The sequence below is a fragment of the Crocodylus siamensis genome, chromosome 11 (assembly GCF_052110815.1).
Source record: "Crocodylus siamensis isolate JL-2025a chromosome 11, ASM5211081v1, whole genome shotgun sequence".
NCBI lineage: Eukaryota > Metazoa > Chordata > Crocodylia > Crocodylidae > Crocodylus > Crocodylus siamensis.
In genome coordinates, this window is record NC_143405.1 from 29568809 (window position 1) to 29592749 (window position 23941).

The 23941-nt window shown below is 45.3% G+C and overlaps 1 protein-coding gene across 5 annotated transcripts in view; it reads right to left on the reverse strand.

The window, feature by feature from the left end:
• Positions 1–23941, reverse strand: part of SFMBT1 (Scm like with four mbt domains 1) — a 204296-nt gene that overhangs the window by 104958 nt on the left and 75397 nt on the right. For all 5 annotated transcript variants that reach the window (XR_016438428.1, XM_090021264.1, XM_090021267.1 and 2 more), the window contains exon 3: positions 9403–9497. Coding sequence is in view for 4 of the 5 variants with exons in the window: in XM_090021264.1 (XP_089877390.1) it covers positions 9403–9497 (95 nt within the window). In the remaining variant the exon portion in view is untranslated. The remainder of the gene's footprint in view (positions 1–9402; positions 9498–23941) is intronic.

A 23941-nucleotide genomic window follows, 5' to 3' on the forward strand; every position in this document is an offset into this window, starting at 1 on the left:
GAGTTTGTTAGCCTTTGCAATTCAGCCAGCAGGGAGCCTCACCTCGCTCCCCCTGCATCATGGTTTCACATATTCCACAGCTCTGCCATTCTCTCCAGACAATCCAGTCTTGGGAAAATATGGCATAGCAGATGTGAGGCTTGAGTACACTCATCCCGCACTGGGATCCAGTCTCACTACAGCCCAACTCCACACTTGGGAGCCAGGGGCGCACACTGCACAGAGACCCCACTTTCCCCCTATCAGCATTCACTGGACACAGCCACTGGACACCTGGGAATCTGCCTTGGGCACCTGACATTCTGGTCAGAGCTGGGCTGAGGTTGGTGGGCACTGGATGCCTGTGGCAGTGCAGCCAGTTGCCTGTTGGGACTTTTCCTTCCTTCCCCAGGAGACAGACAGGTTTGACTGTCCTGGAAGAGAAACAGTGGCTTAATGAGCTAGCCCAATTGCCCAGGAGCCCCGAGGCCCCTCTGGCTAAAGCTCCCCCTCCCTGCACAGCAGGATACCACAGGGACTCATTGGGCTGTTCTGTGGGTGTGAAAACTGTGACAAGAGCCTCCTTCCAGTCCAACCAGAATTCCAGCAGATACAAATGCACTGCTTTACCTCCCTGTGCTCAAAGCCATTAACTTGTGCCAAGGCAGCACAGCGGTATGTGTGTGCAGACCAACTGCCCAGCCCCGGCAGCTCAGCTGCCACTAGGGCCCAGGCCCATCTGCAAATACCCAGCTCATGGTCAGGGAGCTAAGGCATGCAACAGCACCTTGGCTCTCGCTGTGCCTGCATGTGCATTGCAGCCAGGGCTACTCGCATGGACGCAGAGGGAGTGGCCTCTGGAATCTTCTGTCTCCCTTCTCCCTGGCCGACTCAGACTCCTGCTTCTCCTGGCTGTGTACTGCCCTACCTCTAGGCACAACCAACAGAATCAGGAGGACAAATGACTGACATGCATTTCCACGAATGAACTGAAAAACAGGACTATTTGCTGTCCATTCCTCTTTCAGGAACAGACAAAGGACAAAATATTTAAATACAAGATGGTCTGGTATAAAACAGGACCAATGGCCAGCCTAGGCTCAGGTTTGTCCCTGTGCTGCTCAACCAGCCAGCAGGAGATGGATACAGATCTGGAGGAGTCGGCTTTATGGGATGATCTTTTAAAAAGTGTTTACAACAGAACTAAGCACTATAGCCCAGCGTGGTTGTATTAGTGTCATATACAGTGCTGTAAGTGTACTTCAGCTTTTCTATCCAAGGATAGCATTTGCAACCATATCAGGCTAAGCTGATATTAATCATTATTTGCTATCATACAGGGCCCTCTTCATCAGGCAGTACTGGTCACAGGGGATAGGGCCACACTATCCAAGCACCAAGCCTGGCCCTGTCCCCTGTGAGTGGTGCTGTGGCATGTGTTCACCCCCCAGGTGCCCAGCCCACAGTGAAGGTGCGCAGGGGCCAGTGTAAGTCAACCCCATATTTCTGATCTAAACAGTTAGGTCAATTGATACACTGGAACTGTGAAACTGCCAACTTTTTGGATCAGAGAAATGGGGCTGACTTATACACCTTGTTGAACTGTACACTGTGAAATACAGTAACCATTGCAAATTTGTAGAAAGATAAAAAAGTGAAAAGAAAACCAGCATAATGGATAGGCAGGTTGAAGAAAATGCACCTAAAACAGAATCCACTAATAATTAAAAATGGGAAGGGGACAAAGGGGGTAAACAGAAAGTGCTAGTGATATAAGAAAACATATTACCTCTTTCTAAAATACTCAAGAATCTCAAAATGAAGGTCACCACACTTGACTGACACAACATGGGATTAAAAGTAGAAGTGTTGCTACTGTACTCAAGATCTGTGGTTTGCAAGATATTCTCCAAATATAACCCTCCTGTTGTCATGAAACTTTTTATGTTCTAGGGAATGCCATGAATTTATGATTCTGTTCTCACTGTATATATATCCTTACTAGTCAATTGCCAATCAAGAATGACTGGTGGAGGGGAGGGGGAAGGGCAGGGGGGACAGAGTCCTGCATCTGGCTCCTTCTTCCCCCTCACCTTTGGGGCCAGACCCACTCCCCCTTTCCTCCCCTGTGCTGCGGGGCCAGGCCCCTCCCCCCCTCCTTCATGCTGCTGCCAGGGTCCAACACTGTTCCCCTCCCCTCCTCCACAGAGCAAGGTATCCCCCTCTGAGGATAAGTTCAGTTATGTCTAGATAAAGTCCAAAAATCATCTTACTTACCTTTTCCCCGGGTCCTTAAGCCAGGAGGATTGTACGCTAGAGTCAGGTATTTCAGGGCAGGGAACAGTTTGTTTAAGGGACACAAAAATATCAGTATCTACTTCCAGTGCTGCTTTTGGAAGCAGAAAAAAAAGAATTTTCCTTTACTTTCATAAAGATGATGTCAATCACTTCACTCAATGAATCCTTTCTATACTGCAAGCCCATAGCATAAAACAATGATCTACATCTGAAGCTGATTTAGTGAAAAGCAAAACTGGTTTATTAGGAACAAAGGCAGACAAGGAAATATTCACAGATTCATAGATGCTAGGGTCAGAAGTGACCTCACCAGATCATTGAGTCTAACCCCCTGCCTAGGCAGGAAAGAGTCCTGGGGTCAGATGACCCCAGCCAGATGCCTATCCATAGTGAACAATTTAAGTAATTTCTAACAGTGAAAAAAAATTGACCTTGAGTTAGATATTTGATCCTCTATTATGGATTTTGAAGTTTAGAAGACCAGTTAAAATACTATACCTTTCATTTGATTTGTTTACCATTATGATTATATTAAAGAAATGCAACTTAGAAGTGAAAAAATGAGTGAGAATTTTTGAAAAATTACAGTTCACAAATTTTTCTTGGGAAGAAAATGGTTTATATAGCCTCACTTAAAAAAAATCTATGTAGATGCACTGGGAAGAAACTTTCTCATTAGTTCACTAAATCACACAAAAGAAGGGCTGGAAGGGATCTCTGAATCTTAAGGCAGGATCATTCCTATCCAAACTATCCCACAGAAGTCTTTGTCTACCCTATTTCTAAAACTACTTAATCAAACCTCTCACACAACTACAAGGCATATTGCCCAAAGACACCAAAAGCACCCTAACTAGAAATAGGTAAAGGTATAGGAGGGGGAGGAGAGCGGTCAGTGTCCAACTGCTGCAAGTTTTATTAAAATGCACTCAACAGATGCAAAGAGGGCCACACCTCACCCCACTGCAGTCAGACCAGTCTGACCCTGAGTGGAAGGGCAAGACCCTCTATCCAGGAGCCTGCATGTTTTAATTCCAGGAGGAGCACTGGCACATCCCAATCAAAATTCCCAACCTTGGCTACAGGCAACACACAATACTTGTGAGAAAGGCAACCTGCTCCCCTTCCCCCGATGCTTAGAGGGGGGATGGGGGTGGGGGGGCACTTCCCAACCTTACATGGCAAACCCCATGCAAAATGGGAAAAGCCAAAAACCTCCAGTTCGCACTGCAACCAGGGACAGCTAGCATAACTGCACATATTAAACTGTGTAACTGGAGAGCCAGAATACTTTTTATATCCCCTCTATAAAACTTATCCTAGCTGCTTAAACTTCATTTGTAATTAGTCTGGTTGTGGAACTTGGATTCATTCTCCTGCAGCTGAGCATGATACTCTCCAATATCCACCTGCTCTGGGCTGCATTATCTTACAGCGTTTCAGGGGTGTAGCTCTCCTGGGGTTCCAATTTACAGAGTTGGATGGTGCACTTTACAGAGCACTCCACAAACTGCTATTCCTAGATCACCCCTAATCAATGTTTATTTAATCTCTTCTTGAAAACCTCCAAGGATGGAGATTCCACACCTTCCCAGTCTATTCCACTGTGTCACTATTGTAAGCAAAGACGATTTTCATAATATCCTAAAACTGCAGCTGCATCACATTGAGGCAAAGTAGCTGTTGAGCCCCTCTCCTTTGTATCTTCTGTTAACAGCCCCCCCTGGCTATTTATCAGAGGACCCAGAGCTTCCTTGGTTGTTTTTCTTCTTGCTACCATATTTATGGAACTTCTTCTTGCTGTCTTTAACATCCCTCACCAGATATAGCTCATATTTTACCTTTGCTTGTTTCATTTTGTCCCTGCAAGATTTTGCTATTTCCTAGTATGCTCCCTTGGTGCTCCTCTTTCCATTACCTGTATGTTTTTCTTTTGCATTTAAGGCATCCTAGAACAGGGGCTGGCAACATTTTTTGGCAGAATACCAAAAACACCAGTAACCTCAACTTCTAAGATGTTGGTGTGCCAGGGGCAGATGGCAGAGGAGGTATGAGGGGCCTGGTCCTTGTGTTGGCCCTTCCCTACCATCTGCTCTAAGACATGCATGCCAAGCAAAATGTCTTCACATGCCATGCTCTGGCACCCATGCTGGGGCTTACTTACCCCTTCTTCTACAAACTCCTTGTGCAGCCACTTTGGTCTCTTGCCATTCTTATGCTTTTATTGTATTGGAACGGTTTCTTGTTGGATTTCCAATATTGTGCCATTTAGAAGCTTCCAGCCCTCCCAGGCCTCTTTTTCCTTCCGTCTGTCCTCCCATGGCACCATGCCTACTATCTCCTTCAGTCAGGTGAAATCAGCCTTTTTGAAACCCAGTGTCTTAATTCTTCTTCCCCCATAGTTTTCGCATCTCAGAATTGTGAATTTGATCATACAATGGTCATTTCCTCAAGTTTACCATCACCGTTATATCCTTCCTCAGTTCTTCCCAGTTGGTCATGACAATATCTAAGACAGCTGATCCCCTGATCATATCCTCAAATTGCTGGAATAGAAACTTATCCTCCATACAAGTTAGGAACTTGTTTGACATTTTGCTTGATAGTTGTATCTTTGAGTAAGATCAGTACCATTAGTTCTATTTCCTGCTAATTGTTATAGCAAAAACTGTCTTTAAATGGTTAGGAATTAAACATATTCACAGAATTCACATGCAAGTTCCATACTGCTTTCAGGTCACTTAGCGTAAGAATTAAAAACACACACTACAGGTTTATGAGTATAGTCAGACTTTCACCCAGTGTAAGCAAAGAGCAGACACACAATATACAGCCTAGGTTCAGTGTAAGTCACCTTGCTTACTCCAGGGTTAATTACCATTTGGAAAGTCAGAAGCAACTGTATTGCATATCTGCATATGAGTCATTTGTCTGCAGCTCTGCTTTTTCCAGCTGGTGAGTTTGTAACAGAAATTTGTGTTAGTTCTTGATTTTACACTTCCTATTATTATATTTCATTCTATTTCCAGTCCCCAGAGTCATCCTGTTCTTTCTATAAGACATTTTTGAGCCTCCTGTGTCTTGATGATGCCTGCAACTAGTAATAAACAAGATCCATCCCAAGATCCTTGCGGAACTCCACTAGTAAACTCCCTTCAGCCTCAACATTAGTGTTTTAGCAAAATCTGTCATTTCCCCCTTAACTGGTTCCTGAAGTACTTCTATTAGCCCCTATCTTCCCCAGTTCAACTATTTCCCATGTAATACCGTATCAAGTACTTTTCTGACATTTAGATTGATGAGATCTACCACTTCTTTCTCAAAGATGGATGTCAGTCAAATAAATGGCTTTTGGTAAGGCCATGTTGCTTTTTAGCTCATTTTTCATCTGCCCCAAAGCCTTCTATTATTATTTTCTTTAACACTGTTCCAATGTCCTCTGTATGAGCAAAGGCTTGTAACAGGCCTGTAGTTGGGATCACACTTCCCTCCCCTTAATTATATATAGAGGCATTTGTTATTCTGTCATTCCCAAACTGAAAGATTTACTAAGTTTTCTTATCAGTGGATATGTGATTTCAAATACCAGGCTTTTTAGTTTTATCTAATTCCCCTAATTCAAGGATATTAAGTACGTTGAGTTTTGTTTGGGAAATTTCTACTTCTGCGTATTCACTCCTACTAGCAACACTGGCTGTGTCCCCATGTCCTACATCTTTCTACTTATTGAAAACTGAAGCAAAACATTGATTTGATTTTGCATCCACACATGAATTACTTGAATCTGAAAACCATCCTCAATAAAGAACAGCCCACATCCTTGTCATTGTATTTTTTGTTAACAAACATTTCTTTAGTCACATAATTTAGTTTTACATTTCCTGTGAAACTCATTTCAAGTTGTGCCAGAATCATATAGCCTGGAGTTGCTATGCCACAGCATGCCTTCTGGCAAATGTGTTTGAACAGTGTGGAAGGCATGGTCAAGGGGGTAAGGACTCTCTATCAAGAGATGGGAAATGAAGCCAGTACCACATGGCATTGCTCAGTCATAGATTGACAGCACGGGAGACAATAGGAGCTCATTCCTTGCTCCTATTGGGAACACAATGCATGTGACACTGACCAGTCCTCTTGATAGTTAAGTGACCAGTTCTAAAGTAGAAGAAAAAAAAACAGGCAGAAGCATGGGAGTCAGGATGTCGAGAAAGCTGGTGTGCATGTGTGATCAGGCTGACTAGAATAATGAGGATGGGGGAAGGGGATAAAGGCTTAAAGAGGGGGATTAGGTCCTGACTGCAGTACGGCAAGGTGGGGAGCTCATTGCCACCAGATGTTGTGAAAGCTGACAGTTTAGCCAGATTCAAGAAGGGATTGCGCAAATTCTTGGAAGAAAGGGGCATCATCACTAGTTACTGAGTATGGGAGATAGGGGTACATTGTATATTAGAACGTCCTAGACTTTAAATGCTGGAGACTGCAAGAGAGAAAGGAACAGTGGAAAAAAAGCCCTCATCATACCTTGTGTCAGGTATCCAGGTTGTAGCAGTGTTTGTCCAGATTGTCTTCATCATACCTTGTTCACCCTCCCTTTCAGTATCCACTCTCTGCCACTGTGTGACACAAGATACTGGGCAAGATGGACCTATGGTCTGACACAGTAAAATGCAGTTCTTATAGCAGAGAAGGCAGGGGAGAAAGTCTGGGCATGAGACAAAGGGGCCTAAAATCTGAAAAGCATCTATCAGGGAGAAAGAAACTGTCCAGGGCACACCAGTGGAGTAGACTTGGTTTTAATCTTGAGGGGTTGAGGCAGAGGTTAGGGTTACCAGGGCATGAGGGGAAAAAAGAGCATGGCTAGGATGCCATCTGCCTGCTGGTCAAGGGTGCCTACAAGCAAGCATGCACATGAGAGTGAGTGAGAAAGCCTTGCTGCACACGCTAACTCTGTGGTGGCCTCAATGTTCTGGCATGCCTGGAAGATCACTACACACCTGGCCTGGGATAGATATATTTGCCCTCCTGATCAGGTCAGCCCAGCAAATCTGATGGTTCTCCATACAAACATACCAGCTTCCTCAGCCACTCCTCTTCTCTGTAATGATGCAGCCAGATCTAGCAGCATCTTTTTTTCATTCCTCCTTCCCCTCCATTGCCTACTCACTGAGCTTCAGTCTCAGGCTGTGACTTCTGGATCTCAGAAGCACAGCACCCATGACAGCAGTAGTAGTCACTGCCTCTGTTGACCCTGGGGGAGGGGCTGGGGAAGGAGGAAGGAATCTTAGCGCCAAATCACAAACGTTTAACAGGTCTCCTGATGTTGGGGACATTTGAAAACAAACACTTTTATTTGCAACTTTCAGGTATACTCACCCTTCTTCAGGAAAATGCAAAGACTGTAAAATTTCTCCTAGGTGGAAATGAAAAGTCATATTTCACAGGGGTGCTGAAGGTGTAAAATCTGGTTGGAAAAGTTCATTTAATGCAAATTAGGCTCAGTTAAAGAGCAGTCTGTTTACCTCAAAGCTGTCTGATGGCAAGCAGGATACTGAATTATGTTGCCTTCTGGTTATGATGTTTCATATTTCACAGGAGGATGGTTTGAAGAAAGGCTCTCCTGAGCAATGAACTTTACCAACCAAAAGATCTTACAACACCTTCAGCTCTCCTGTGACATGAATTTTCATTTCCACTTAGAAGACATTTTACAATCTTCGCATTCGTCTACACCTGAAGAAGGATAAATGTGCCCAAAAGCTTGCAAATAAAGACATTTTATTATTAATATTTAGTTGGTCTAATAAAAGATATCACCTCTATACAGAGTTCTGATTCCTTTTGCCTGTAAACCAGTAAGGCTACAAACAGTTTGTTTCACTGCACTTATAAGAGGCGCAGCTATGGTGGCAGTGTCACTCCTTCCACTTGAAGAGCTATATTCACAGATGTTTGTAGCACAGAGGTAGAACATTTCCATTAAGTCCAAGTACATGCACTCATTGATAAATGCTCAAATAAAATTGCCACATGTGCTATATAAATCATATACTCCTAAATCTTGCTATGAGAGAATACCACGTTAAAAAATAATCCAGAGTTGTGTAGCAAACATCAATTAGAACGTACCAAAGCAGCAGATGGGACCATTCTGACAATCCATTTCTCATAACCGTGATATAGTATCAAATGCTCAATTCCTTATCAAGCCAAAAAAACATTCTTCTAACTTGGAGCGAATCATTAATTCTGCTTTCAGTGAGGTTAAGCTCATGTTTTAGTTTAATGCTCTCAAACATAAAATTCACACCTTGTTTTCAGATGCTGGAAATTTTAATGCTTATCTGGTTTGTTCCCTACATATGAAATAGATTCTGCAAAGACTAAAAACTAAAAACTACAAAAAGTCAAGGCAATCCAGGTGATCCTGCACTAATCACACATGCTACAAACACTCTCTTTAAACTCTAGAGATTACAATCCAGTGTTTTATAAATTTACTATCTCCTTTGATACCTTTGCAGTCCATTACTAAACTGTCCCCTTCAAAGCCTAATTAGATCTATATCAGGGGTCGGCAATGTTTCTGGGCAGAGAGGCAGACGGTAGGGGATCAATGAGGGGCACAACCCCTTCCCTGCTCCCCGCCCTGAGGCACACGTGCCAAACAAAATGCCTTTGCATGCTATGCTCTGGAACTCATGCTTGGGATTTTCCACCCCTGGTCTATATGATAAATATTCTGCATTCTAAGATCCACAACACCTACTCTCTTGAAAGCAGTTCCCTTACTGTAGTTGGCATGTAGCAAGGACAATGCACTGGGACTAGAGTGGAAATAAAGGAACTGGACAGATCACACTTTACCAGAGAATGTGCTCTGATCAAGAGTTGCTATTGAAGTGTTCCAAGAGATTTCCTTACTACTAATACTTGGAAAGATCATCAGTTCTTGACAAGTGTGTGCGCAATGGAATCTCATTCCTCACCACTCTAAAATTATGTAATCAACCAGTTTTCCAGATACAATGCTCCACTAGAATATTAGTTTTAAGACACCCTAAACAGTCAGGACACTTGAAAGAGGAAAATGTTACAAGAGAACTGAGTAAATTAAATCTTACTCACATGTTTAAAAGATCCATGAGGGGCTGCAGTTGCTCCTGTTTCTTCTAGATACTCATCCCAACTGAATTCTGCTTCTTCCACAGCAGACCCAGCATCTAGAATAGAGGGGAAGGCAGGGAGGAGGGGAAGAGAGAGGGTGTGACCTAGTGTTTGTCATGGAGAAAATATGCCTTTAGTCAAGCTATATACATATTTTGGGGTTCTCTTCATCCAAGACTATTTTGCAAATTAGCAGTTTGGCCTTCTCCTCAGGGAAGATGCATGGATTAATGCCCATTGTGCCCCCAGGAACTGAAGGCCTGGACCCAGACTCCACTGACCCACCAGCGTAGAACCAAGAGGTAAGAAAATTGAGGCAAGGAGAGGGTGGATGAGCACAAGGGCACTTAGAGGGTACGGGTGTGTGCATGAGAACATGTGTGTGCATGCGTGCATGTGTGCAAGTGAGCGTGCAAGGGCTGTGCCAGGTAGGACGCACCAGCTGAGTAGAACCTAGGTGGGGAGCACCCTCTGCCCTGGGTCCCTCCTTAGCTAAGGCCCCCAGGGAGCCCCATGAACAGAATGCGCAAACAGGTGCAGCTCTGCTTGGGCATGGCAGTTGGCACAGGAGTTCACGTGGATAGGTACGCGGAAGGCACCCAGAGGGCTGGGCTGAGCAAGAAGCCTGAGGCCAGGAGCTTGAAGAGTAGCTGCATGGATCAGGGAGGGGCGTGGACTTGCACTGAGCCATGGTGGTGATTCATCGGGTCCATAGGTTTCGCAGCACTGCTGAGATCCCCACCCAGACAGCCACTGGCCCTGGACTACAGAGGCTGCCTTGCATGGCTGCTGGCAGCTGGGCATGGGGGCACCCCCGCTTGTGGGTGTGCTCCCTCGTGAAGTCTCTAGAGGGCCGGGTGGAGGAGCTCGAGGAGGAGGTATGATAGCTATGCACCATCAGGGCCCACAAAGACTACATCAATGGCTACTGCCAGGCCCCTTCCAAAAGAAGTAAGAAGATACAGAAATAGAGATGGTGGCCAACAAGAAGCCTGACCAAAAAGACCCAGCCAGACCTACCTGGAAAATGGCCACCTCACACTCCAGGACACGCAGAGCTATGGCTGCTCTGCGCTTAGCCCTGCATAACAGGTATGCTCCCCTCCCCACATGAGAAGGCTCCAATGGTGACACCGGAGGAGGAATGTAAGCAGCGTGCTGCCACCCCCAAGAGAAAATGCAAAGTTGTGGTGGTGGGGAACTTCTTCCTGCAGGGTACAAAGGGACCCATCTGCCATCTGGACCCCGTAGCCTGTAAGGTCTGCTGCCTCCCCAGGGCCCGCATCTGGGATGTTGTGGAGAGAATCCCTAGGCTCATCCAGCCCTCCAACTACTACCCCAGTAGCAGGGGGAGCAGGTAGTCTTTTCCTCTCTGCTCCTGGTTGCAGGTCACAGACCTAGAAGGGAAGGATGCATCGAGGAAGTGAACTGCTATCTCTGGGGGACAGGGAAATTCCACTGACTGGAATATGCCCAGGGATCGATGTACAAGAAATCTCCAAAGATGGGGATACTAGGAGAGCCACTCTTGCAGAAACTGAGGAAATAATTCTCCTTCAGCATGACAGGAAATCTAGGGTCTCACCTGGAGGACTCAGGTGCCTGTATACTAATGCCAGGAGCATGGGGAACAAGCAGGAGAAGCTAGCCCTGCTACTCTGCAGTAGACATTACGATCTAGTAGGGATTATGGAGATCTTGTGGGACTCTTCACATGATTGGAGTGTAGCCATAGAGAGATACACACTGCGCAGAAGGGACTGAGTAGGGAAGAAAGGTGGAGGTGTAACTGTCTATGTGAGGGAGCAGTACACCTCCTTGGAGGTTGACATCAACTCCAAAGAAGAACAGCTTGAAACCTTCTGGGTCAAACTGCAGGGGTGGGGGAGAGACCTAACTGTAGATGTATATATACTACAAACCATCAAACCAGGGAGAGGAGCTCAATCTCGAGTTCTCTAGAGAACTGACAGAGGCTGCATGTGCACAGGACATGGTCGTCATGGGCGACTTCAATTATCCAGGCATCTCTTACGCGGAACACTCGGCAAAGTCTGACCAGTTGTGGTGCTTTCTGACCTGCAACAAAGAGCTCTGTCTGACTCAGGAGGTGCACAGGCCAACCAGAGGTAACACTCTCCTAGACTTGGTCTTAGCCAAAGGATCTGGTGACCAACTTGAACATGGAGGGCAACCTGCATGACAGCAACCATGAAACCATCACATTCACTGTCTGTTGCAAGGCAGGGAAATTAGATAGTAGAGCTGAAGTTTTGGATTTCAAAAATGTCAATTTCAACAACCTCAGGACAACAGTGGGGGAAGTGCTGCAGGACCAGGGACTAAAGGCAAAAGGAGTGTGTGAAGAGTGGTTGTTCCTTAATGACATGATTCTTAAAGCACAAAAGAAGTCCATTCCCATACAGAGGAAAGGTAGCAGAAGAGCTGGGAAGCCCTCCTGACTAAACAGGGAAATCATGGTCCTCTTGAAAAAGAAGAAAGACATTTACAAACAATGGAAGTTTGGGACTGTGCCCAAGGGGGCCTATACAACAACGGCTTGCATGTGTAGGGAGTGGATTAGAAAGGCTCAGGCGGCCGCTGAAGTTAAACTAGCAACTCAAATCAAAGACAGTAAGAAGTCCTTCTTTCAGTATGTAGGGAACGGGAGGAAGACAAATGGGAGTGTGGGGCCATTGCTCAACAACTCAGGACAGCTGGTTACTGACACTCAGGAGAAAACTGAAATCCTGAATAACTGTTTTGCTTCAGCATTTCACTAAACCAGGGGGAAAACCATGCTAGATAGGGTGCAGAATGAGCATGGTGGGAATGACAGCCTTCCTACTATTGACATTGAACTGGTGCACAATCAATTACAAAAATTAGACATCTATAAGTCAGCTGGACGAGATGAACTTCATCCAAGAGTGCTGAAGGAACTGGCCAAAGTCACTGTGCACCCCTTGGCAAAATTCTTCCAAAACTTGTGATGCTCCAGAGAGGTCCTTGAGGACTGGAAGAGAGCCAATGTTGTGCCCATCTTCAAGAAGGGGAGGAGAGACGACCCAGGTAACTATAGACCAATTCATCTAACTTCTAGTCCAGGGAAAAATTCAATAAGGAGTCTATGTGCACCAATAGGCTTGCAGAAGGTAGGATTCTGAATGACAGCCAGCATGGCTTTGTCGCGGGCAGGTCTTGTCTTACCAATCTCATCTTCTACGACCAGGTGACTCGCCACCCGGATAAGAGAGAAGGGGTTGAAGTTGTGTACCTTGACTTCCAAAAGGCCTTTGATCTGGTATCCCATGCTGCTCTCATTGGAAAATTAGAGGATTGTTGGCTTAACTACTCGACAGTTAGATGGGTAGGAAGCTGGTTGCAAGGTAGGACCCAGAGCGTTCGAATGACTGGCTGTGTGTTGTCCCGGCGAGAAGTGGCCAGTGGTGTCCCTCAGGGGTTGGTGCTTGGACCAGTTCCTTTCAACATCTTTATCAATGATTTGGATGTGGGGGAAAAAAGCTCACTGGCAAGTTCGCAGATGTCACCAAGTTATGGGGGAACGTGGTCACACTTGAAGATAGGCTGCAGGTACAGGTGGCCTTAGACAGGCTGGCAAGCTAGGTGGATCAGAACAAGATGAAGTTTAACACTGAGTAATGTACAGTGCTCCATCTGGGGATGAACAATCCCCAACATGTTTATATGTGGCACCAAACTGACTAACACCATGAGTGAAAGGGACCTAGGGGTAATAATAGACCGTAGTATAAATATAAGCCATCAGTGTGATGCTGTTGCCAGCAGGGCAAATAACACTCTGGCATGCATCAACTGATGCATCTCAAGAGAAACCAAGGAAGTGATTCTTCCACTTTATTTGGCACTGGTAAAATCACAGCTGGAGTACTGAGTCCAGTTCTGGGTGCCGCACTTCAACAAAGACATGAAAAAGCTTGAGAAAGTCCAGAGAAGAGCCGCCCATGTGATCAGAGACTTGCAAGGCAAGTCATATGAGGAAAGGCGGAGGGACCTGGGCCTCTTCAGCCTAAAAAAGAGAAGGCTGAGAGGGGACTTGGTAGTAGTTTACTGCTACAGCAGGGGAATACATCAACAGCTTTGGCAAACAACTGTTCACCAAGGCACCCTTGGGGAAAACTAGGAGTAATGACCACAAACTCCTGGGAGACTGTTTCAGACTTAACACTAGGAAAAAGCTTCTTCACAGTTAGAATGTCCGGACTGGAATAAACTCCCTCCAGAGGTGGTACAATCACCTACCCTGGAGATCTTCAAGAGAAGAATGGATGGTCATCTTGCTGGGGTCACATGACCCCAGTTGTCTTTCCTGCCTAGTGTTGGGGGCCTGGACCCCATAACCTTGCGAGGTTCCTTCCTGACCTTACGATCTAAGAATCTCTCTCTGAATCTATAAATATATGACTGAAGAACTGAACTATGGTCAATAAGAAGTTATTTAATAGAATAAGCAGTAACAAATACAGATTCATATCAATAATGTAGAAAAGGGCACTTTGCACCTGAAGGTTGTTCTTGTGGGGTCCCCAACTTTCTACCAGGCAAGTATGTCATGACTAACACTGATGGCTGAGAAGGAAGAAATAGGACCCACTTTTAGTCTCTGGCTGGGTCCTTTTACCATATGACAGATGACAGGACTGATGGATTGGTGCCAGCAGACCCCGGGAAAACAGAGGAGACCCAGAATCAAAGTGGAAGTCAGTGTTTATTCATAACTACTTTCACAAAAAGAAAAAAGCAACTTGCTGTGGATTTCAATCTTTTCTTTCTACATTAAGCCTAGTTGCAGACCTGCCACAACAAAGCAGTGGTTGTAATGGCAGTGGTATTGAGGAATGCCTCTGGTACTTGCTAGGGGAATCAAGGAAGTGAACTCTGGCACTCAGGGACACTAGTACGGGTTGTCACAATTCCCCATCCACTTGGTGGCAGTCTCAGAATGGGAAACATGGGACAGTGAGAAGGACCTCTTTAAGGAACCCTAGGAAGTGGATCTCGCTTTGTAATTGCTTCTACACTGGGACTAACCAGAAATGGACTGGGACATTCCCAGTGAGGATGGTCTTTTTGTGCTCTGAAAGGTCTGCACTCAGGTGGATCATCTGCTCTTGGATTAGAGACCAATCTCATAGATTTACCAAGGAGGTAAACCTAGAGTTTGGCCTTATGCTCCTTTCCTGGCTAGACAACAAATGACTTACAAATAAACTTCCCAGGGATATAAGGCTTGCCTAAAGAGAAGTAACACTTAGTGTGCCCATGGCAAGCATAGCCTTATAGCAGGATAAGCCTTATAGAAGGACATGGCTTGAATCCATGAAACCAGGAGAAGCTGGCTGTAGAAGTCAATACTTGATGACCAACAAACTAGAGAAGCCTTTGGGTGCAGGCCACAGAAAAAAAAAACATGGGGAAAAAAATAACCCTACTGAAAAATGTCCAAAAACCAGAAAGAAAAAAGTAGTGAAGGAAGGTGCTAAGGGTGACTGTATACTGACATAGCCTGGGTCAGACTGCAGAAATAGTATGAATCAGGCCAAAGCATTTAACTGAGATAGGAAAGGTGCATGTGCAGTATACACATGTTGGTAGGGGAAAGTGTCCATGCTTGAGTGCTTTGAGGCATATAAGGACAAGCACCCAAAGGAAGAAACCCATTTTAACATTTAGATGTGATTAAAAAATGAATTCTGGGGGGCTTTTGGTTTTGCTAAATAGCTGACGCCTTCAAAAAATACACAACTGTATTTTTCATTTTGGCAATTGAACCAAATATTCCTTAATTAACCTTGCTCTAAATGGGACCTTGTTTTAAAATTGCTGGTTGAAATCTCAGAAGCCATGCATTGTATCTGAAGACTTAAAACAAAACCAATTGCATATAGTATGTATACTGGCAATTTTGAAAGTGGTTTAAGACAGGATTACCATATGGGTAAGAACCCCAGGGCTAGGGACAGACATTACACATAAACTGGTTTAAGTGATCAGAAACTGGTTTAAGTCTGTAACAGAACAGATGTTCAGTGCACATAAACCAGTTTCAAAATGGCCAAAACCAGTTTGAGATGAACCTGGCTGAATGTAGAATCAGACTTAACTGACTGAGCTCAAACCAGTTTATGCAATGTCTGACCCAGAACCCTTCCTGGTTTAAGTTGAACCAGAGTCCCCCAGCATCCTGGCAGTCTCTCTGGGTTGGACTCTCTGCTCCAGCTGAGCAGGACTGGCCCTGCTCCTTTGCTCCCCAGCCGGAGCAGGGACAGGCAGGGGCATGCAGGTGTGGGGGTCTGGCCGGATGCTGGCCCCGGAAGGGAGCAAGAAAGAAGCTTATTCCTCCCCTTCCTCCCCTGTCCCACCAGCATGGACCTGCACTTCTACATGCTGGCTGCTCTGGCGGTGGGGCATAGTCAGCCTGGGCAGTAGCCTTGACTAACCACGGCAGAGGGGGGCTTAATTCCTTCTCCCTGTCCCACTGGCAGGGATAACCCTCTTCCCTGCCCACCGCCTAAGGTGCCCTGCCAGCTGGCGTCTGGCCCTGTCCCCACCCAGCTGATGGAGTGGTAAAGGAGAGTGACTGTGACAGGGGCAGCAGCCCCTGTCATGGTCTCAGGGAGCATGAGCCTTTTCCTGGTGAGGGGCTGTGCTGCGGGGTGCGGAAAGCTGCTGTGGATGACAGCAGCAGCAGCACTGCAGCGAGGCCTCTGACCCCCTCTGAGCCACAATGCTGCAGCGCACAGTCCACCGCAGCTCTGACTACCCCACAGCATGGTTCCCCACCAAGAAGGGGCTTTCACTCCCTGACACCATGACAGGGGCTGCTGCCCCCGTCAAAAGCATTGCCCTCTTGCTGATGCAGTGGCAGGGTTGGGGTGCAACCAGAGTCCAGCAGCAGGGCCCCTTAGGCAAGGGGCAGGTAGCAGAGTTATTATCCCCCCCTCCTGTGTCTGGTGGAGGAGACAGTAGGGGGCTTAGACTAACCTGTGAAGATTGAATCAATTCAGGCTCTGGCTTTTTGAATGTTTTTCCCTAGCTTTTTGGATGTCTGTCCCTAGCCCTCAAGGTTACCAGATAACTAAGGAACAGTTAAGCTCCTTAATTAAGGTAAACATCACTTAATTTATTGAGAAGTCAGTAGTAACTGAAGTGAGAAAGGAAGTGTTTGTCTGCTGCTTTATGTACAATGTTGCCTGTAATTACAGATCTATTAAAAGACCTATTAAAGTTCTGATTGGATTATAGAATTATTATAGGTTTTAATTTTATTTTGCTCATGTAGTATCTGAGTTGAGCTATATAAGCTGTTAGCTTCTTGTTTGTACTACAGTTATGAGAAGGCCTTCTTTCTTATAGAAAGCCCCACTTTTAGATGTAAAATGTTATTCTGGAACTGTACTTCGAATATAATTACAACTATATTAAGGGAGGTTAACACCTTTTCTCCCATTTCTGTCATTAAATATAGTTATGTTTTTAGTACTATTGTACAATTCTTCTTTAACTCATTTCACCAGATGCTTGCAATGGGGCATGATTGTGGCCCAACAATCTCAAATGCATTCTGACTTATAACATACTCAAAATTATGGATTCCATCAATACTTCTAAAGCAACAGTCAGTTGCCTTGTGGTCAACCTATTTCTCCTGTATGTAGGGATTTTTCTTTAAGAGTTCAATTCTCTGAAGAAATTGCCACCTACAACTAAGGGGCTTACCTACCCCTAATATACTATATGGGAAATTTCCATTCTGCCTCTTACTAACATGCTGCCTTTCTTCACTGTTGAGCTTCCACATTATTTAATGTAGTATTTGTGAGTGTAAAAAAAGAAGAGTTTATTGAGTAATTCTCCCTAAGGGAAAATTCTGCATTAAAGTACTGCATAAAAGGAAATTCTACAAGTGCGTTGGAAGTAAGAGGAAAACCAAGGAAAATGTAGGTCCCTTACTAAATGCAAAAGGCAACATAGTTAGAGGTGGCACAGAGAAGGATGAAGTATTTAATGCCTTTTTACCACAGTCTTCCTGAATATCATGAGTGCAGCTGACAGCAAAGGTAGGGAAGGAGACTGTAAGAGCTTAGCCCCACTAGGTCTACGTGTCTGGCTACCCAGTACCTTCCCAGCACTGCCTGAGTGTCTCATGATCACTTGCCTGCTATTCACAGTGGTGAGACCCAACTCTCATCTGCCACATCTTGATGTTCCTTTGAAGTAAAAGATCAGGAGGTGTTTGCTTTCACTATAACTGGTTAATGGCAAATATACTGCACTTTCTTCTAGGGCTCCAAACTCCTCTACACCCTGTCCTATTGCCACCCAGATGTTATGCACCACCGCATACACTTTTAGGTTTTCCTAGGTGATTTGAATTCTTCCTTTTATCTTCTAGATTCATGACTTTCATTACGACCTACCTCGATGGAATGGGACAGCATGGACTACCGGCTTTCTTTCAGCCACAGGTAAGCCCCATGTAAGTTTGGGTAATTCTGTGTCCTCTCTCCCTCAGAGATAGCTTGCACACCCCTTGTGGGAAAAGACTACTCAAAAAAAAAAAAAGCAAAAGAAAAAAAACCTCCCTAGGTCCTTGCCCCTGTCCAACAGGGCTAATTGACCAACTTAGTCTTTATCCCTTTTCAGTCTTCAGAAAGGGTCTCTGGCTCTTAGAACCACTTCCCCTTTTTGACCACATGGGCAATGTAAAACAGTAAACCAATCCCCCCCAAAACTAAGAGTTGATTTACTCAAAGGAGCTTGGCTGCTTGCCTCTGACTGGCCTGTCTCTGGCAGAGTTCCCTGTCCCCTCCTGCGCTGCTTCTCCTCACAGCACTCTCCCAGCTGGGTCTCCCGGCTAAACAGAACTCTCAGAGCTCTATTGCTGACTCCCAGTCAGCTCTGCAGGGACGAGAGACCCCACCAACTGTTCCTCACCCCCTGGCTCCTCTTCTGGCTCCTCTGTACCTTTTTTCTCTAGGGCCACTCTAGCTGCATGGAGCATCCTTCCTCTTAAGATGACATTAGGTGCCTTTCTTCTAGTCCCCTGTGGTTCAGCTTGGGGCTTGGTGGATTTGCCCCAGGGGCGTGGAGTTGCTAAGGATGATTTTCTTCTCCATGGCATCAGGATAGGAAGTCCACCACCACATTGGCTTGGCCAAGCCTATATTCTATGTGAAAGTGAAACGGTTATAAAGATAAGGCCCACCTGGTTATCCATACGTTATCTACTTGCGAGGCCTTCAGCCATTTTGGGGGGGCACGGTCAGTTATTAGGGTAAACTCCCAGCCCAGGAGGTAGTAACGAAAATACTCCACCTCTCATTTGATGGCTAAACATTCCCATTTGATGGTAGTGTACCTTTGTTCATGAGGGTTTAACTTGAGGCTTGCGTAGGCTATTGGCCTGTCTACCCCGTCCATATTCTGGGAAAGCATGGCTCCCATGTCCTGATTGCTGGTAGTGCTGGGTAGAAACACTAATACTTTCTGTCCCTTTCAGATTTCTCTCACTTGTGCCCCTTTGTCATAATAACCTTTTTGCTTCTTCTGAGCTTGATGGAGGTGATCTCAAGCAACCTCTCTGGCCCTCCATAACCTATGTCTCAATTCCTGCACATACTCTGTGGGTTGGGGCCCCTAAGTTCCTCTGTTTCCCAACCCTCCTGTACCATGTCTAGGAGACTTTGGGGTTGGTGTCCATATACTAGTTCAAATGGGGAAAATCCATAGATGACTGAGGGGTTTTCCTCACAGTGAACAATAAAGGGGCCACTAGCATATCCCACTTCCAGGGTTCCTTTTGGGCACCCTGGCATAGCATTTTAAGAGTGCCATTAAATCATTCCACTAACCCATTTGTTTGAGGATGGTAAATGGTTGTACACAGGTGTCAAATTTGGAACACCTGGCAAAGCCTACGTATGACATGGGACATAAAACTTGTCCCCTGGTCAGTAATTATTTCTTTGGGAATGCCAACCCCTGATATCTATTTAAGTAGTTCATCAGCCACCCAAGACCCAGTAACCGTGTGTAGTGGGATGGCTTATGGAAATCAGGTGGTATAATCAATTAGCACCATATGTATTGGTGTCCCACCGAACTTTTGGGAAGTGGCCCAATTATGTCTAGTTCCACCTGTGAAAAGAGATCTGCCACCACCAGCATAGATTATAATGGAGCTGACAGAAGTTTTCTAAGATTAATTCACTAGCAGTTGGGACATGCCCAACAAAAGTCCTCTGCCTGCCTGTACAGGTATGGCCAAAAACACCATTTGGCCAACCAGGCCTCAGTGTTTGCCCTCACCAAGTGTCCTCCCAAAGGGTTCACATGTGCCAGCCTTAATAATGGGGGTAGATAGGTTTGAGGGATCAAGAGCTGTGGAATCTCTTGTCCTTCTTGTGGACTCAATTTAATTCTATAAAGCAAACCCTTTCTGAGCTCATATTGGAATAGTGTATGGCACCATTTGGGGCAAATTATCTGTTCATCACATTTAGACAGTTCCACTTGGATAATGGCTTGGAACTGCTCCTCTCCCATTTGTGCCTCCTAGAAATGACTGCTGCTGAATAAGCTCTCAAGGTCAGGGCCATCTTATTCAGAGGTGTCATCCACTTTCTCCCCTGCCAGTCTGAGGCGGTTCTCACTCTGAGTTCTTACAACATCCAGGACCTGCCAAATTTCAGCCTAGTCACAGCCCAGCGCCATCGGATCTGGTAGATCATCCGCTATGTTGATGGGCATCTCTCTTACTATGTTAAGCACTTTTACCCAAAGCTTCCTTCAGGGGTACATGGAGAGTTGTCCATGTATGCAGACCATCTTAATTTCCATTGCTTCTGGGGCCCAGCCGACAGAGGCCATATCTGCCCAAATCAAAGTCTGGGCACAGTTTGTATGGACGATGGCTAGTACCTTCTTGCCCCCAACCTTGGTCCAAACCATGGGCTTCTCTTTCTTTCCAAGCCAACCAGTTTTGCCTACACTGCAATCCATCAGATCCACAGGTCTGTTGTGCCTTGGATCAGGCTGGTATGTCTGCACTTCAAAATGTGAGTCCCCTGATCACAGGACTGTTTGGGGGGTACTGTTACACTCCCTCGCCATATGTCCCACCTTTCCACACTGGAAGCAAATCACTGAGGCACTCTGGACCTGGCCAACTTCTTGGATTTCTTTCTGTTTGGTCTTGTGCGACATGGAATTCTGTCCTCCCTTTGGCTCTGTCTCCTGGGTGTTTTTGGCTTGGGCACTGTCAAAATCCTTGGCTAGTCATAGTGTTTCTGCTGATGACTTTGGATGGTGACACTGCACCCACTGTTGTGTGCTCTCATTCAGATCAAGAAGAAATTGTTCCAGCAAGATCTGATCACAGATGTCAACCTTGGACACCTCCTGTGGTTTTAACCATTTTTCCAGCAGGTCCACCAGATGCTGGAGCAAGATTCTCAGAGATTTCTTCTCTTTCTTCTTCCTCGTTTGGAAAGACTGCTGGTACCTCTCCGGGTTGATATCCAGACGGTACAAGATTTCCTTCTTTACTTTATCATAATCAATGGCTTCCCCAAGAGGCATTGCCTACTTGGTGGCTTGCGCTCGCTCAATCAAGAGCATGCCTAACTGTCCTGCCTAGCAGCTCTGGTCCAACCCTGAAGCCAAAGCTGGCTCAAAACTTTCCAAAAAGGCTTCTGGGTCATCCTGTGGTGTCATCTTGGGGACTTTCAATTCAAACTAGTTCCTCTGTGCCCATGCCTGTTGCTGTAGCCATTTCTCCTCAAGGGAAATTTGACACACCACTTGTTCTTGTTGTTGTAACGCCTGACCCACTAAATGTAAGGCTTGTTGAAAGGGTTCTGGGCTTCCCATCACCCCCACTGAGAGGTCCATGTTTCTGGTTTCCTTTAGGCCATCATCGAGTTCCTGGCCAATGCACCACTTTGTAAGGGCTTAGCCCCACTAGGTCTATGCATCTGGCTGCCCAGTTCCTTCCCAGCCCCATTTGAACATCTCATGATCACTTGCCTGTTATACACAGTGATGAGTCCCAATTCTCACCTGCTACATCTTGATGTTCCTTTTAAATAAATGACTGGGATGTGTTTGCTTTCACCACAGTTGGTCAACAGCAAATATGTTGGACTTTCTTCTGGGGCTTCACCTCCCCTACACCCCGTCTTAGTGCCACCCAGATGTTATGCACCAATGAATACACTTTTAGGTCTTCCCAGGCAATTTTCTTTAATTCTTCTTTTTATTTTCTAGATTTGTGACTTTTGTTATTACCTACCTTGATGAAATGGGACAGCGTGAACTACCAGGTTTTCTTTCAGTCTTTCAGCCACAAGTAAGCTCCATGTGAGTTTGGGTAACTTGGTGTTGTCTCTCCCTCAGAGAGGGTTTGCACACCAAACTGTGGGAAAAAATACTCAAAAAACAAAACAAAACAAAGCACAGAAAAAATACCTCAGGCCCCTGCCCCTTGTCCAGCAGGACTAATTGACTGATTTGGTCTTTATCCCTTCTTATTCTTTGGGAAGGGTCTCTGACTCTTAGACCCACTTCCCCTTTTTGCCCACTCAGGCAGTGTAAAACAGTGAAAAAAAAAACAACTTAAAGCACTGACTTACTCAAAGGGGGGGCCACTTGCCTCCAGCCAGACCATCTCTGGCAGTACCCTGCCCCCTCCTGTGCTGCTTCTTCTCATGGCATTCTTCCAGCCAGGTCTCCTGGCTAAACAGAGCTCTCAGAGCTCTATTGCTGACTCCTAGTCAGCTCTGCAGGAACAAGAGAGCCCCACCAGCTGTCCCTGGACTTGGGATGCTGTTCCTCGCTCCCTGGCTCCTCTTCCAGCTCCTCTCTACCTTTTTTTCTCTAGGGCCACTCTAGCTGCATGGAGCAGCTGCTGTGAAACCACGGCTCTTGGGGCAATCCCCGTTTGCTTCTTCCTGAAGTGTCGCCACCATTCTTAAGTTCCCTGGTACCTTTCTTTTCTCCTTCATGGACACAAAAGCCTTAAGGTAGTAGAAGATCAGGTTAAGGATTACCTAGAGAAGCACAATATTTTCAAGTCAGCAGGGCTGGATAGGATACACACCAGGTTCTAAAGAAACTGGAAGAGGCCATTTTGGAGCCATTGGCCATCTATTTTGAGAACTTGTGGGGGTCGGGTGGGGTCCCAGACAACTGAAAAATGGCAAATATAGCGAACATTTCTAAGAAATGGGTCCAAGGAATTCTAAGATCTTAGAATTCTAAGATTCTTAGAATTACAGATCAGTAATTCTAAGTTTGATACCTGGAAAGATCATGGAGCATGTTCTCAAGGAACCTATTACAAAGCCCCTAGAGCAGAACAAGGTATTCCGTAACAGCCAGCAATGATTTAACAAGAGCAAATCATAACTGACCAACCTGCTATCCTTCTATGATATGATGACAGGCTTTGTGAATGGAGAAACAGCCATGGATGTGATATATCTTGACTTTAACAAGGCTTTTGAAATCGTCTCCCATGACATTCTTAACAAGGCTTTTGAAATCGTCTCCCATGACATTCTCTTCAATAAGCTATGAAAGTACAGACTAGACTAAAGTACTTTAAGATAGACTCAAAACTGGTTGGATCATCATATTCAGTGAATAACCGTAAATGCTTCAACATCTAACTGGGAGGAGGTATCAGGTGGGGTTCCTGAGGGGTCTGTCCTCAGTCCAGTATTGTTTAATAGAATAATTTGGATGATGGGCTTGAATGTACATTAAGAAAATCTGTGGATGACACCAAGTTGGGTGGGGTTGCAGACACTCTGGAAGGTAGGACTAGAATTCAGAATGACCTGCATAAATTGGAGAAATGCCTCATAATCAGTCAGATGGAATTCAACAAGAACAAGCACAAAGTCCTGCATTTGGGACAAAATACATTTTATAATACAGAAGGATAACAAATACTGAATTCCACTACTTGGCACTAAGACAAAACCTAAAGTAAAGTTTCCTTTCAAGTGTTGTAATGGAGTGAAGTCCACTGGTCTCTTACCACTTTACATTTGAACTTTAACCTCATGCTAATTCTCATTGGAAGTAACTTCCATGCATCTCAAATACAGGTTTTTTTATGATTATCACATAGGAATTTAAATTTATCACATTGCAATAAACAAGACCTGATGTTAGCCTTAACTGTATGTGCTTTTTATTGAAACCAACACATATACCAATATGATTTTAAGAGATAATCTGTCCAGTAATATCAGCAGCTAGAACACAAGTGAGTGAAGACAGGTTGGGACTGACAGCTGAATAAAATGCAACAACTGTAGACAGTTCTACCAGTGACATGAGACATTATCTCATTCCTCTGATAACTACCAGTGTCCTTACATAGATAAAGAGCTACTGGAAGAGAACATGGGGGAGTGGAAGGGGATGGCAGGGATGTAGCGGTATC